At 37.7% G+C, this 14,388-nt stretch overlaps 1 protein-coding gene across 1 annotated transcript; it reads left to right on the top strand.

Moving 5' to 3' along the window:
• Positions 1-9,587: 9,587 nt before the first annotated feature.
• LOC102808846 (uncharacterized) lies at positions 9,588-11,171 on the top strand. Its single transcript, XM_006823536.3, has 2 exons — positions 9,588-9,752; positions 9,887-11,171. Exons 1-2 carry the CDS (start codon positions 9,666-9,668, stop codon positions 10,283-10,285), a joined length of 486 nt encoding a protein of 161 aa, XP_006823599.1. The 5' UTR covers positions 9,588-9,665; the 3' UTR covers positions 10,286-11,171.
• The last annotated feature ends 3,217 nt before the right edge of the window (positions 11,172-14,388 follow it).

The raw sequence follows: 14,388 nt of genomic DNA, 5'->3' as shown, positions 1-14,388 counted from the left end.
AAATGCATTGCTCACCCCATCCCTCCCAAAATGATGATAGTCAAGCTTTAAACATGAACAACAATGATGGAGTTTATGCTGTGTAAAGTCAGCGTAATTATTTTTATTTGTACAGGAATAAACATTTTCGCATATTGGCAGACGCCCCCCCCCCCAACTTTCCAGAGTAGTATTCCAAGGGTAATGTTTAAATATATTCACATCGTGAATAATAAGTAAATTTATTTTGATGTATTCAAAATGGTGTTTTGATGACGGGTCATTAAGAAAAACAAAGGGTAGGTGGTTCCATAGTTAATATCATTGGTATTCTTTTTCGGTATTACACATAATTTGTACGGGAAACACTTTAACTATAATATTTAGTATATTTATTACAAAGCAGAAAGGCTATTGGCCCAAAGAGCCAATACAGTTTCACTTAACAATTGTAACAATAGAGAAAACAAAAAATCATTTAAGTTCTGCTTTTCATGGCGAAATAAACATAACTCGCTAACTGATTTAAAATTACATCGTTTCTTGAACTCATGAGCGAGATAAATTTGTTGTAAGTGGGTTTGGTGCGGAACCATACAGGCAAAAATTCTGCTCTAATACGTTGATAACGATGGCAAATAGCTATAAAATGATGTTCGTCTTCAACATAAAGTTGATTTCGTTCAACACAGTATTCACACAATCTATTATCGAGGGGGACATTTTCATGTCTTCCCTTTTCAATACGCAAATTGTGAGAAGAACAACGTAACCTTGACAATGCAGCTCTGAATTTGAAAACATGGATGCAAGACAAATATTTTTCTTGCTCAAGTGACGACTTAAAATCGAGATAGGAACGGAGTTTGGGGGAAGAAGCAGTGTCGTCGTGCCATACTTGTTGCGCACAATCTTTAATTCTTTGTGTGAACACCTTGGTTCAGCCATACATGACCGAATCCAAAGCGAAATAGCAAAATTTTTACATTAAAAGCCCAATTTACCGACGTTATAACACGTTGGTCGGATAATCTTTTTAACATTAAATAACATTTATGAGGATATCTATTACCGTCCATTTGTAATAATCTCAGTCAGTAGCTAATGCATCTTTTAAAGTAAATAACATAGAGAGGAAAACGACCACATTCGCCAACAGCTGATAAATCGCTTGAGTTATTACTCACACCGAGTAGAAATTTACAAAATTGCTTCTGAATTTGTTCAATTTGAGGAGCGCTCTCGTAACCCCAGATTTCACTACCATATAATAAGATTGGCACAATGATGGAATCAAATAATTTGAATGAATCTGATGTGGTCATACCACCAAGTTTTCGAATCAATACTTTAAGTTGAAACATTGCTTTTTTACCCTGTGCTGATTGGTTTAATTTGGTCGGATTCCAACTTAATCTGGAGGAAAATAATACACCAAGATACTTGTACTGAGGGACGATTTTAATTTCATGATCGCGATAGAACCATTTTTCACCTTGTTTTAGATAACCACCCCTGCGAAAAACAATTATCTGTGTTTTGTTTAGGTTTAGAGTTAGACCCCAGTGAGAACAAAATTTGTGTACTTTATTTATTTGTCGTTGAGTATGTATTGGCATATCAGAACCCACGGCTACGTCATCCGCGTCATCAAGATATTAAGGTTGTGAAGATCGTTGTCAATGCAAACACCCTCACATCCAACAGTACTAGTGTATGAAACGAGATCATTGATAAAAATAGTAAATAATATAGGGCTAAGCATACAACCTTGACGTGTCCCGATAGTGCATTTAAAATATTCAGTGAGACCACCAGATGAAATCACACAAGATTGCAACTTACTGTACATTGAGCGAATAACCGACAAGAATTTTCCATGAATCCCATAATTGATTAGTTTCGACCACAGAAAATCATGTTGAATCGAGTCAAACGCCTTAGCGAAATCAATAAAAATAAAATAAAAGCGCCCTTTTTTCTTCGTTAAATATTTTGCTGCCATGGCTTGGAGTGTAAAAATATTGTCACAATTCTTACGACACCAGTGGTCCAGACGTGAATTTAGGATTTTTGTTAGAATCTTGCTTGTTACTGATATAAGAGAGATACCCCTGTAATTGTTGACATCAGAGCGATCACCTTTTTTATGTAGTGGCGAGATAATGCTAACTATCTTTTATAAGATACATTTACGACTTGATTACATACGTACTTACTATATTCAAATACAATATCTCGATTTGAAGGGATTCGAAAGAAGAACAAATGTGAATAATGATTTAGATCAAGTCATTTGAGGAATAAATATATGTATTGTTTCATTAGAAACTGAATCACATAATATGATCATTCGTTTTAAACATATACCGGAAGCACATCAGATTTGACGTACATATACTTCCGGTTTGGGGACAAGATTTCTGTATTTCTTATTGTCACAGTCATTGCTCAGACAGGGCAAATCATACAAGTTTTGCTTTCCTCGCCAAAATTCAGCAAAGTATGACTGCCGAAATTGACAAGCGAATCCAGTTATTCCTTTCCTTCTCGATTCATATATTTTTCATAATATATTTTAAAAATATAATACATTTATTATTCTGTCGTAATAGAAACGGCTTCTGAATTTTCCACAGGCATTTATATGTATCGTGTTGGTTCTCCAATCCAGGCGTATTGCACATAGCTAATGTCACTTTGCTACCAAATCCGTAAAAACTAAATGAGTGTTAAAAAAACTATTACGTCAAAGTAAGCTGACCTTTTAAAACAAAGCCTTTATGACATTGGCAGAAGAATGAGACAAATGCAAAATGCAAATTCATATATAACACATAGTTATGACACCTATTTTTAAAAAAGAATTGGCTGCGTTCGTCTATTCGTGGCATTATTATTTTTATCATACATTAATTTTTGTGGATGTATTTAGTGTATGAAACGAGATCATTGATAACATCGAGATACCCCTGTAATTGTTGACATCAGAACGATCACCTTTTTTATGTAGTGGCGAGATAATGGCTTTACACCAGGTTAATGGAAAGTTGCAGCTGGAGAGTATGTTATTGAATAGAAGCAATAAGACAGGACCAATGTGAATCCAGCTATGTTTAAATAGTTCTATTACAAGGCCATCGTGAACCGGAGCCTTGTTATTTGCCAAACTTCTAATCGCTTTCTCAATTTCTAACATAGTTATATTTGCATTTAAATCAAGTGTCACATTATCAACACACTGGTCACAGTGCTCATCGTGTAGTTCTAGATTCCTAATTACAGCTTTTTTGAATTCATTTGCAGGTGAGATTGGTTTGTTTAACAGGCCATGAAAATAATTGTACCAACAGTCCGCTTTAATTTCATTGGTTAGGGGCGCATTACATTTAATATTTCGCAAAATAGCCCAGAATTTCACAGAATCTTGTTTTGCTTCTAAAAGTTTGTATTTTTGTTTGTCTATAGATAACCATTTCTTATTTCTACATATTGCTTTGAAATTATTTTTAGCAACTCTATAAGTGGTCAAGTCACTATTGATATTTGAGAGTCTGAATTTGTTTAGGCTTTATATTTTTCTATTTTAGCTGCGCTGCATTCTTTATCCAACCACGCTGGTTGGAATTTGTTCCGGATACGAGATTTATTAGTTGACTTCATTTCCGATGCAGCGTGATCAAATATTTCACCCAGTACATGTATGGCTTGGTCGTGATTATTCAGTGTGATATATTCAGAGGCTTGTGCAAGCTGTTGTTGCGTGAACTCATCATTCATACGACTAATGAATAATTCATGTCCCGAGATTTTCCAGTTGAAACGGCACCTGGGTGTAGTTTTCATTACACTTCCCGGTTTAATTTGGGGCGAGTTAGTATGAGTGAGTTTAAATTTAAGACAGATTGGAAGATGGTCAGATGCATCCAAAGTAATAATAAAGATGACAACAACAATATGAAACAACTCTGAAGATAAAATGCCATAGTCAACAACACTGACGCCATTGTTAGCGTAACACGTGAAATCACCGTTTTTATCCCCAGGAAAACTATAACTGCAACCAGTAAAAAAAATAGTTTATAACAGTTTGGTTTCTCTTGCCTGATAAAATGTTAAGACTGCCATATACCATTCAAGCCAATGAATAAAAATGAAAGAAGACGTGGCGTGAACGGACCTAAATGATAGGTGGCGCTATTGGCGAGAATGACAGTACCGCCCTCAGTGGTGGATTGTTTTCTACTACTCAAATACACGGTGGGCGTAACGCTCCTGCATTTACTGACAGACGCATGAATGCTATGTATCGGTGCCACATATTTCTGACATAATATTCCTAAGGACCCCCCACCATATGAATAAATGTAGCTACCTTCCTTAATAATCGATAGGCTCTTCTCGTGATCGCTGTCTGACAGTATACATCCAGATACGTTCATTGGTGGGAGCCTGCCATCTTTATTTTCATCTAGATCTGCCGAAAACTACGAAGCAAACAATTTAACTAATACGTACTAACGAGTAGAAGGGAATACCATAAAGGAATCTTATTGCAATACCCTAATATATTCAAGACAGTTACTTCTTAGTTTCCTTTTGATATTTTCTATCTATACGCATAGTTAACAAATTATAATATTCACTGAGTAAGAAAGCCCCCCAAGTCAATGAATTGTATCTAAATGAACAGCTGTCAACTATGGTAACACTTTTGAAAGGAACAAAAACGTGGTCCTTTTCTTGCTCTCATTTAGTAGTGGATGTTTGTGTGAATCGGTTTAGACATCAGTAATTGTATACGAGTTTTGTAGGTTTTAATGAGTTTTTAAGAGTTTTTCAGAGTTGTCGATTAATGTGTTGTTTTTGGAATAGTTCCTACACTTTGAGAGTTTGAATTTATTGATTTGAGAGTACCCCAGACCATTCGTCCCGGTGTTATCGCTATCGCCACACGAGACTCCAGCTTGTCTCCTATACAATTTGACTGCGCACATCCAGAAAGTAGATGTAGCTGTGATTGGTGGAATACTAATGAGTTGAGTGTCAATCAAACGCCCACGCTATCTTTAGTAAACAAAGTCACGTGACACGCGCCATTTTAGTTTTGATTAGTTCATCGGATCGGAGTGTCGGTGCTCGCCATCCATAAATCAAATCAAAATGATTTCTAAGGAAATTGTCGCTAAGTACATTTGAACTGCGGTCATCATTGCAAATTGAATGTGAGAAAGTTATGGAACGTCGTTTTGAACTTGAACGTGGTCGGGCAGGCGATTTCAAGGCAGCACGCTTAACCCTTTCGTTCACAGGTTGGGAGATATTAGAATGACTGACAATTTCACGCCACTGTTTTACATTATTGGCGGATTTTTCTGCGCTATCAATCTTTCTCTTACAAACTAGACATAGATGAGACGACAGAGTCGCTCCTTTCACAACGTCGCACTGGATCAAATTGGAAAGACGATTTCCATAAGTTATCCCTCCTGCTTTTCCTGGCTTGAATAAATTCACACACGACTTTAACTGTCCACAAACTCGAAGACTACACGAACACAGTCTACAATAGTCGTCCGCAACAATATGTATGTATTTCTTCGGTGTACTGATGCACGAATGCACCGTGACACGGTGTTTCTCGGGTGTCGCCATCGCTGAGAATGCCGCCGGCGCAATTTTTCACCCAACTCGCGATTCTGTTTTGCAACATTTTATCAATATTCCCTTTTACAAAATCGCCGACAAAAGCACCGCTTTGCTGATCTTTTGTTCTATAATTCTTAATGCAAACACCGACCCTAGTAGTAATTAGTAACGTCGCCTAGTACATATGAACGGTCGTCATTGCAAATCGAACATCCTTTTGAAATTTGGACGTCGGGCAGGCGATTTCAAGGCACCGCACTTAAATATTAGCAACATATTTTTCTGAGCGGTTGTTTATTCTCTTTCAAACGAGACATAAATGTGACGACATAGTCGATCCCTTATCCACCGCTAAGAATGCCGCAATGTTTCGTTCGTTTTGCAACATGCCACAAATCGTCGAAAAAAACACCACTTCGACGGAAGCTTGCGTAATAAGGGGGTTAAAACAAGAAAACAAATGTCATGTTTAATACATATCGACCTGTTTTACTTGCGAAAGATAACGGAACATGAACTCGTTTCGTACGATTTCGGAACCCGAAGGAACACACCAACAACGTTGAATTTACCCGCTATCTTCCAAATATGGTATATTAATTTATTCAGTTGTTTATTTAGAGTGACGTCCGCGGTCGAATGCGATTGGCTATCGATGTCAGTGCAAAGGTCATATGAATATTAAAATTAAGTGGGCGGAAGGAAAATTGTATAGGAGACAAGCTGGAGTCTCGTGTGGCGATAGCGATAACACCGGGACGAATGGTCTGGGGTAATTTGAGAGGCACTTTTGTAACGTTTTTGATATCTTTTTTGAAATGAGAGTGTGGTGCGCCTATGTACGTATTGTATGATGATCGCAAGCTTTTGTTCATGATTGACAGTATTGTATGTAACTCAGTAGTGTTTTGTGCTTTTAGACTTTTCCATCTTAATTGCCAGATGAGTAATGTGTTATGATAGCGACTTTGTCTTTCCATTCTGTTCCCACGCTGTTAGACTTTTGTTCAGATTAACGATAGGAGTTTGATTAATAGATTGTTTATCCATTGATTAGTAGTGACCGCTTGCAATGCTTTAACCGAGAGACGCATCCCTGGTAATCACGTGATCATGCTGTTGACTGCAGCGATTGGCATGGTTACACCGCCGCGCTCTGTTGACCAACTGGGTCAGCTGGTTACTAGTGAATGGCTGTGTTATATCTGTCATCATTTAGGCTCATGCGAGGTCCTGGACGCAACTTGACTCAGTGATTTGGAACTAATTACGATATAACCGTCGCCATCCGGACTACTATTTCTGACAGTTGGTATTTGCAGTTATTAATATAGCGGACGATTAATCAAAAAATATGACGTGTTCAGTACTTAGTGTGATTGGCTATGTGCAAGTTGAATGTGTGAAGGTTACGCCTTATGTCTTTAAACTTCTTTGTAATTAGTTAAGTTTTGATACGTAATAAACGGTCTAAGTTCTTGGTCCTAGAGAGAGCTCCACGAGGTGAGAGAGTCTTGGTCAGTCCTGGGCAGACAGTCTCCGATGAGGCAGTTCCCTTGAGGGGTTCTCGATATGGCTAAAGACTAGCTATTGCAACATATTTCGTTGTGTGCGTCTATTTGACTGTAAAGCTTAAGTGACTTTCCCGGTTTAGTACCTCAAGCAGACGTGTATAGAGTCAAGACAATTTTCCCCATGACATGAGTTTGAAAATGGTCGTGTCACATGAAACTGAAATGTTATGAACACTAGCGTTGTGTTCATGGGACTGTGACTCGCTTAGCTGATAACACTTACACATAGAGATACTATCACGGCCCTAAGGAATACGCATTATTACATATAGCCCACCTTTATTCGTCGAAACGATCAGCTGAGGTAACCCCTCACTGCCCACCATATACCTTAAAATTGCTAATGTCTATGCCTAAACATGCAAGTTGTTGATTGTAAACTTTAGTGCAACGGCGTGTGAACCACATATACGTACATGATGTCGCTATGATATCAGAACACTTAAGGGCTAAGATTTTAGCTGATTTAGGCTTATCTCACATATTTGCATTTCGGCTAGACCGAATTGCGTCCACGCACTGGGAAGGCAAGTCCTTATAGCACGGGCTAAGAGGCGCCATCAGTCGGTGACCTTTGTTAAGCCACTGTTTAGGAAAAAAACCTTGTAATTCAGCTTGCATATCCTGGTAAGCATTTTTTCTGTTCCTCGGCGAGCGAGGAATCCAACTGTCTTAAGATTTCGCTGTCTTTCCATATACTCAGTAAAGCCTTTGCGTCGCCTGGGACTCAATTCCCATGCGTGCGCAGGTTAAGACCCTCCCACTTTAATTAAACACCAGTACTCGGGATTCATCTATACGTATAGATAATTAGAAACGATAGTACGCATGCGCCCCGGATTTAGCCATACGTGCAGATTCACTCACAAATAATTCGTAACGCTAGTAAGCATGCGCCAGAGTTACCTCCACGTACAGATAACTCGAAACACCAAAGTACATTGCTTTTATCTAATAAAACAAAATAAATATTCACAGATCATACTTTTCGACTTGAAATTTGTGAACAATATGATTTAAAATTACATTGTAAAAGTAAAGTGAATATATTAATTTGTTTTTTAAAAAGGTAATATTATAATGTGTAGTTTTGGCTAGCATTATGTAATTTACGCGCGTTTTATACGTCATTATATGACCCATACCGAACACTATAACAACCGCCTTTTCACAAAAAAACGTAGATAGTGTTACCTCTTTTTGGCATGGCACTGTACGACGTAAACCCCCGACTCTCTCAAGTGACCCGATACCACAGCACAAACACGTGTAGGCCATAAATTAGAAGCTTGACAATTAAAATGATTTCGATGTAATGACTTGAAAAGTATATAAACGTGTGTGTATATTGCGATCAGAAGCACCGAATTGATTGTAGTGATGTATTTTATTGTTTTCAACCCGCCTCACATAAGTAATGACTCTGTTCTTTGTATCCCAGTTGAGTCGAAGCATATACGAAAGGCATAATTTTTGTTATTTGATTCGTCAAAAAAATACAACAAACAAGCTACTTTAAGATTGTTCGTACTGTCAGGTTGGGTGGCCCTGCTACTTTGGAAACAATTTTGCATCGACTCTCCGTGTGTATGTACAATCTCTGTTCTTTAAACTACTCTTGTGACTAAAAGCCTCCGTATTTTTTGTTGTTCTTCGTAGAATTCGCCTATATAATTCCCATGATGAGTGCAAATGTACATGTATGCTCAAATTTAAAATAGATTTGTTTGCAAAACTCGGGAATCGATCGCATTTTATTTAGATCAGTCAAGTCGAGAAGGAGGTCGCTGACTGGGCTAAGCTATGTTATGTACATCCGGGTATTTTGCCACTCGGCATTCTATCAATAATCTACACAAAACTGTTATATAACGCACATAGAGACTAAATGTAAATGACATGATATAGATAAAACAAACAAAGAGCATGTGGTTCGAGATCGTATCAATAACGTGTACTTTACAATTATGAGTGTTCTAAATAAGAACATGAATAAATGAGTAATATACTTTTGTGTGTGTATGTGTGTGTGTGCGTGGCGTTTAAGTGAGAGAACTCTTTTTCCCACGAAGTGTATGACCAGTGACCCTTGGGCGATTCTAAGCCAGAAACACCTCGGTGTTGTGGGTTCTCTGTTACATAATAGTTACCATATGCCAGACATTGTCCACTGGCAAATTAAAGCATCCCACTGACTGGTTCGTATAACGCCAGCTGTGTTCTAGAAGATATTCGTTAAATTCCGGAAATTAAATTCGCCCATCTGCTGACACAATCTATTCGTTATCTGATTGGTTAACACACAGAGTCTGCGTTTGTCATGCACCAATGAGCGCCTGCTTACGTCTCAAGTCCATTGTTATTCAAAGTACAACTGGTTGCATATAAAACCTCGTGTTCGTTGATCGTTGATTTCAAATCGTCTACTCCTTGTCTGGTTCTTAACGTGTTCTCATCGCAACCATGAAGGTCTGTGTAGTTTTACTTCTATTTGCCGTTATCGGCGCCGCGGTGGCTGAAGGTGTTGGCAAGGAAGAAAAGAAAACTAGGGTATGTGACGTAGTTGAAATAACTTGTATATGTTCGTACCATATCGATTTGATGTCTTTCATTGCATGTAGTAATTTTTGATTACTTTCTGTGCATTTCGTAATAAACGTTCATTATGTACGTTTCACCAACAGATCGACAAACCTGTGGACAAGCCGTCGTCACGCGTGTCTTCCGAACAGAAGTCTGACCTGGTAAATCGCAGAAAGGAACATTTGAAGACTCTGCCTGCAGGTAAAAGCAGTGCCCAGCTGGTAAGCGAGAAGAAACAATTGATGAGAAACGAGAAGGAAAGGATGGCGGAAATAAAAGCATCTAGGCTCTCGCCAGAAGAGAAATCCTTGAAATTGGAAAGCCTAAGGAACGAATACAGAAGCGAAATAACTGCTCTATCGAAGGAGGCTAAAACCGCCGCCAGGCTTGAAGACGGGCGTCGACGCACATTCCAACAGGAGAAAGAAGCACGTAAATCTGGAAAGAGAAGCAAACCAGCACACCCTAAATTAGGTATACCGAAAGAGAAAATTCACTGAAAATATCGTATATAATTGAATGTATTTTTCACTATAATTTACATATATTTAATTTATAATTGTATTTTTTTTTATTGACGTGTTTATTTCAAATTTTCAAATAAATTATTGCAATAATTAAGTGTTGTACATCATGATGATTACTAGATTGGGGGGGGTCTCGTTCGATTCGAAAGCGGCGAGTCAACAATCGAATACAGATTGCCCATACTTGTATTCATACTGTCGGGTGATAGTTTAACTGCACTCTGGTTCAGATAGTTGACAAGCAATGCCTATCTTGGTCATACCTAGACAATCTCCCAACAGACATGGAATCTGAAAAACTAAAACTCACTAGACTGGCAAAGTCGGGAATTCTTTTGTTTTACCAACAAAAATATAATTGTCAATTTAGCCTTTTTAACTCGTGTCCAAAAACTAGCGTGACTGCGAAAGAAATCCCGACTGGACGCATCTGCAGGCGCCCCCTGCGTTTGAAAAAAATTCCAATTGTAATTGTAAATTGTTTTATGCAAAGCAATTCTAAATATTGCTGCCAAACTCTGTGACCACCATGATCAATATAAAGAAATTCAATAAAATAATGTCTAGGCGGTTTAAAACCAAGGCGGAAAATGGAAACTTGACGGGGGGGGATATTTGTAGTATGATCGCTTTATTCCGTCACAGTAACGATTTTAAAAGAAACTAGTAAACTTGGCATAACGTGATATAATTTAATTTCATATCTCAGAATTGTGTTGGATGATTGCAATAATGTTGTAATACTGCGGAATAATTCGAGTATTCTGAATCTCTCGGATGTTGCTATGAACCTTGGGAAAACTTGAAACAAAATTTCAATTGAAAACCTTGACGTCCCACTATTGTATTGGAAAGTAAATGTCTACAAAAATTAATTGCCAGCACGATCGGTAAGGACATCTAGAATTTTCTACCTGTTTTTCCGACAGGTTCATATTTCCTACATTTGAAGATGGAGTCTAACTTCCTTTTTATTTTAAAACGTTTTGTGGAGGAAAACCAGAGACTCAAATTCGGTCTAACCTAATTGAACTAAGCAGTTGAGTGGTGACGCAATGAAACAACGCTGTAATTAAAAACAAATGGTACCGATTTTTTGCTTAAAACGTTATATTCCGCTTCAAGTCGGTTCAGCTTTTAGTAAATGCGAAGAATATTGTGGCTTAAGATAGAGAACTACCCCTACGAAATTGTTAGGTTTAGAATCACCCGGGGGAAGGTGTGAGCTGTCAAATGTGGTCCATCTTTGAAGTAAAACGTCTTGACGTCTACAACTTAATTACCCATTAAGGGTGTTTTGCTGAAAATAACCATAGAAATCATTAAATACATTGTTCAACCCCCAAAAATTAACGGTATTCAAGCTTTAAAAATGAACAATAATGGTAGGGTTCATGCTGTGTAATTTTTTTTTTTTTAAATTGTTTTTTTATTTGTACAGCAATACTCATTTCACTTGTCACCACTGTTCACTTTCCGGAGTAGTGTTCCACTGGCAATGTGTAAATATGTTCATATCGTGAATAATACGATACAATTTATTTAGATGCAGTTGTTCAAAATAGTTTTCTGATAACGGGTTATCAAGAAAAAAAAGCGTTGGTGGTGCCATAGTCACTATTCTTTTTCGGTATTAAACATAATTTGTACAGGAAACATTTGAAATATAGCTGCAAGCAGTAAAAAAATAGTTTATAACAGTGTGATTTCTCTTACCTGATGAAGTGTTCTCTGGTAGATTGTCATGTGCCATTCAAGCCAATTAAGGATGTAGTGGACTTTCGTGGTGATTTTTTTCTTCATTTTTTTTCTTTTATTAAACGGTGACTTATACTTATAGGCAGCCATACGACCTTGTTTTTTATCAAATCACGTTTTTATTTCAAGAAAAAACGGCTTATTAAAAATAAAAATTAATTTACAAGTAACGGAAATCCCGGGAATGTGCACTTCGGCTAAGCCCCTCTGAGCCTAAACAACAACATTTGTAATTAGCTTAATCCCGCAAATAAGCATCGCGTGTACGCGTCCGGCCAAATGACCGGATGCACTCACTCGTTGCTGATAGTTCATCGCATCGCTTTTCTCTACTATATATTACTGTTCATTTATTTTGTATTTACCAAGTTTATTTTGAAAAATGACACGAGAAAAAAATCGGAAAAAGAGTGTTCCAATGACAAGCGAAATCTCAAGTTTCTAAATAGCAGAAACCTTATTTTTTATTACGCAACACGGTCTTTCTACGAAACAAAGTCGGACGAGTCGACAACAGACAGTTTGAGTGAAAACCCAAGTGACATCTGCTCCAGGGGCGGATTTAGAGAGGGGCAGAGGGGGCCGCGGCCCCCTATTTTTAATCCCCCGCAAGGGCTTATTGCCCCCCTATTCCAGAATCCCAGATCCGCCCCTGTGCTCCACCACACCGGAGACTGAAGACACCACCGTAACCACCTCGAATGCTGATTAGGAAACCACTATACTGTCACTGGAGGCTGACGACACAGCATCAACATACAGGATGAGCATGTAGAAAGGAAAAATATCGCCAGCGACGTCTGCAGTATCTGGTGAAGCGAATAACACGAGGCTTGTCGACCAGGATATATTGATTTTGAATCTGGCTGACCACTGTAAATGTTCTCGGTGTAAAAGGGAAAAATAAATATCCATGAAGAATCTTGTTATGGCTGGGAATCTCCCTTTAGTATCCAGTGCACATGCGGCCTTTCGAACATAACACATGCACGCGGATTGGCTAAGAATATGAGGTAGTCAAAAATAGACTAATCAGGTCCATTGTGTCATGTGGGACGGCAGACTGACTTTCAAATTTGAGTGACGCCTCTGTGGTTCGTGGACAAAGCAGCTTACACGTACATTCTTAGTTATTGGAAATGAAAACTGTTTTGTGCTGGTAATAATTGTATAACAATCGTACTGCAAGTCGACAAAACTAAACTAAACGAAATTCCAATTGTAACGAGTTATAGAGCAAAAACGACGACCTGTAATTCACGATAGTGCTGTCTGCAAGCTTGACTGACTTGCTTCCAAGCGGATTCAGTCAGCAAATAGTAGGCCTATTTTTACTTCAATTACGATTTTTAATTGATAGTCAACAACAAAAGTTTCATCGCCGGTATTTAGTGAAAAAAAGGGTGGCTTTACTGAGTACTAGCATCTCATTATTTTTCGTTCTTCTCTGATGACATTTTCGCTCGGTTCAGGTGCCGTGGCTTACGAGCAAGGACACGACACGACAGTGTTCAAGTTTAACGGCCACATATCACGTTTTGTACAAAAACAATTGTTTGTTGTGATATGGTATAATACTCGAAACTAAGCTTATCAAGCAAATAAACTTAAATTGATAATGTGATTAGACTGTTTATTCAAGGGCGGCCATACTTCGTTTTCACGTTGCTTTTTTCAATTATCGATTTTTCATAACTTTATCGCCCATGTACCAAACGGGTTGTTTTGATTTTTATAAAACCAACACAATAGCTATCTTAAACATCAAAAAATAACTGAATACGATGAGCTGAACAGAAAATGTCCTCTCGACTGTGCTACTTTTGGTTTTTGAGTCTTTTCAGCCATTTGAAACGTAACGTGTCTGAAACCACAAAAATCACGATTACGCAAACAGTTCTTGTCCAATTTCATTGATTTTTCAGAGATTGAACTCAAGATAAATTGAAAACAAAATGTTAAATCTTTTTCAAGTATCAGTAATATTTCATTACTAATTGACCTGTGAAAACAGAGTATTCTAATTTATTACAGAATTTTTCTCCACCACTTTGTAAAAGAACCAAACAATTCAGAAACTATCTCTTTTACATTATTGTTAAGAACATTGTAGTCTTCCTTTTCTCATAAAAATGTGTTGGCTAACTGTTTTCGTTTAGCGTTTTTCAGTAGCAGAACAATCGATTTTGTTTATTTAGCAGTCACGTGACGTAATTAATATTGACATTAGTGTTGTCATAATGTTTGGATAGAGTGTTGCTACAACAACATGTAAAAATTGTTCGTCATTAATCATTATTATAATTTTTATCAAGTTT

This window comes from Saccoglossus kowalevskii, chromosome 5 (assembly GCF_978046115.1).
Source record: "Saccoglossus kowalevskii chromosome 5, keSacKowa6.1, whole genome shotgun sequence".
Lineage (NCBI taxonomy): Eukaryota > Metazoa > Hemichordata > Enteropneusta > Harrimaniidae > Saccoglossus > Saccoglossus kowalevskii.
Note: the sequence above shows the minus strand (reverse complement) of the source record. Positions and strands in the feature narration are given on the sequence as shown.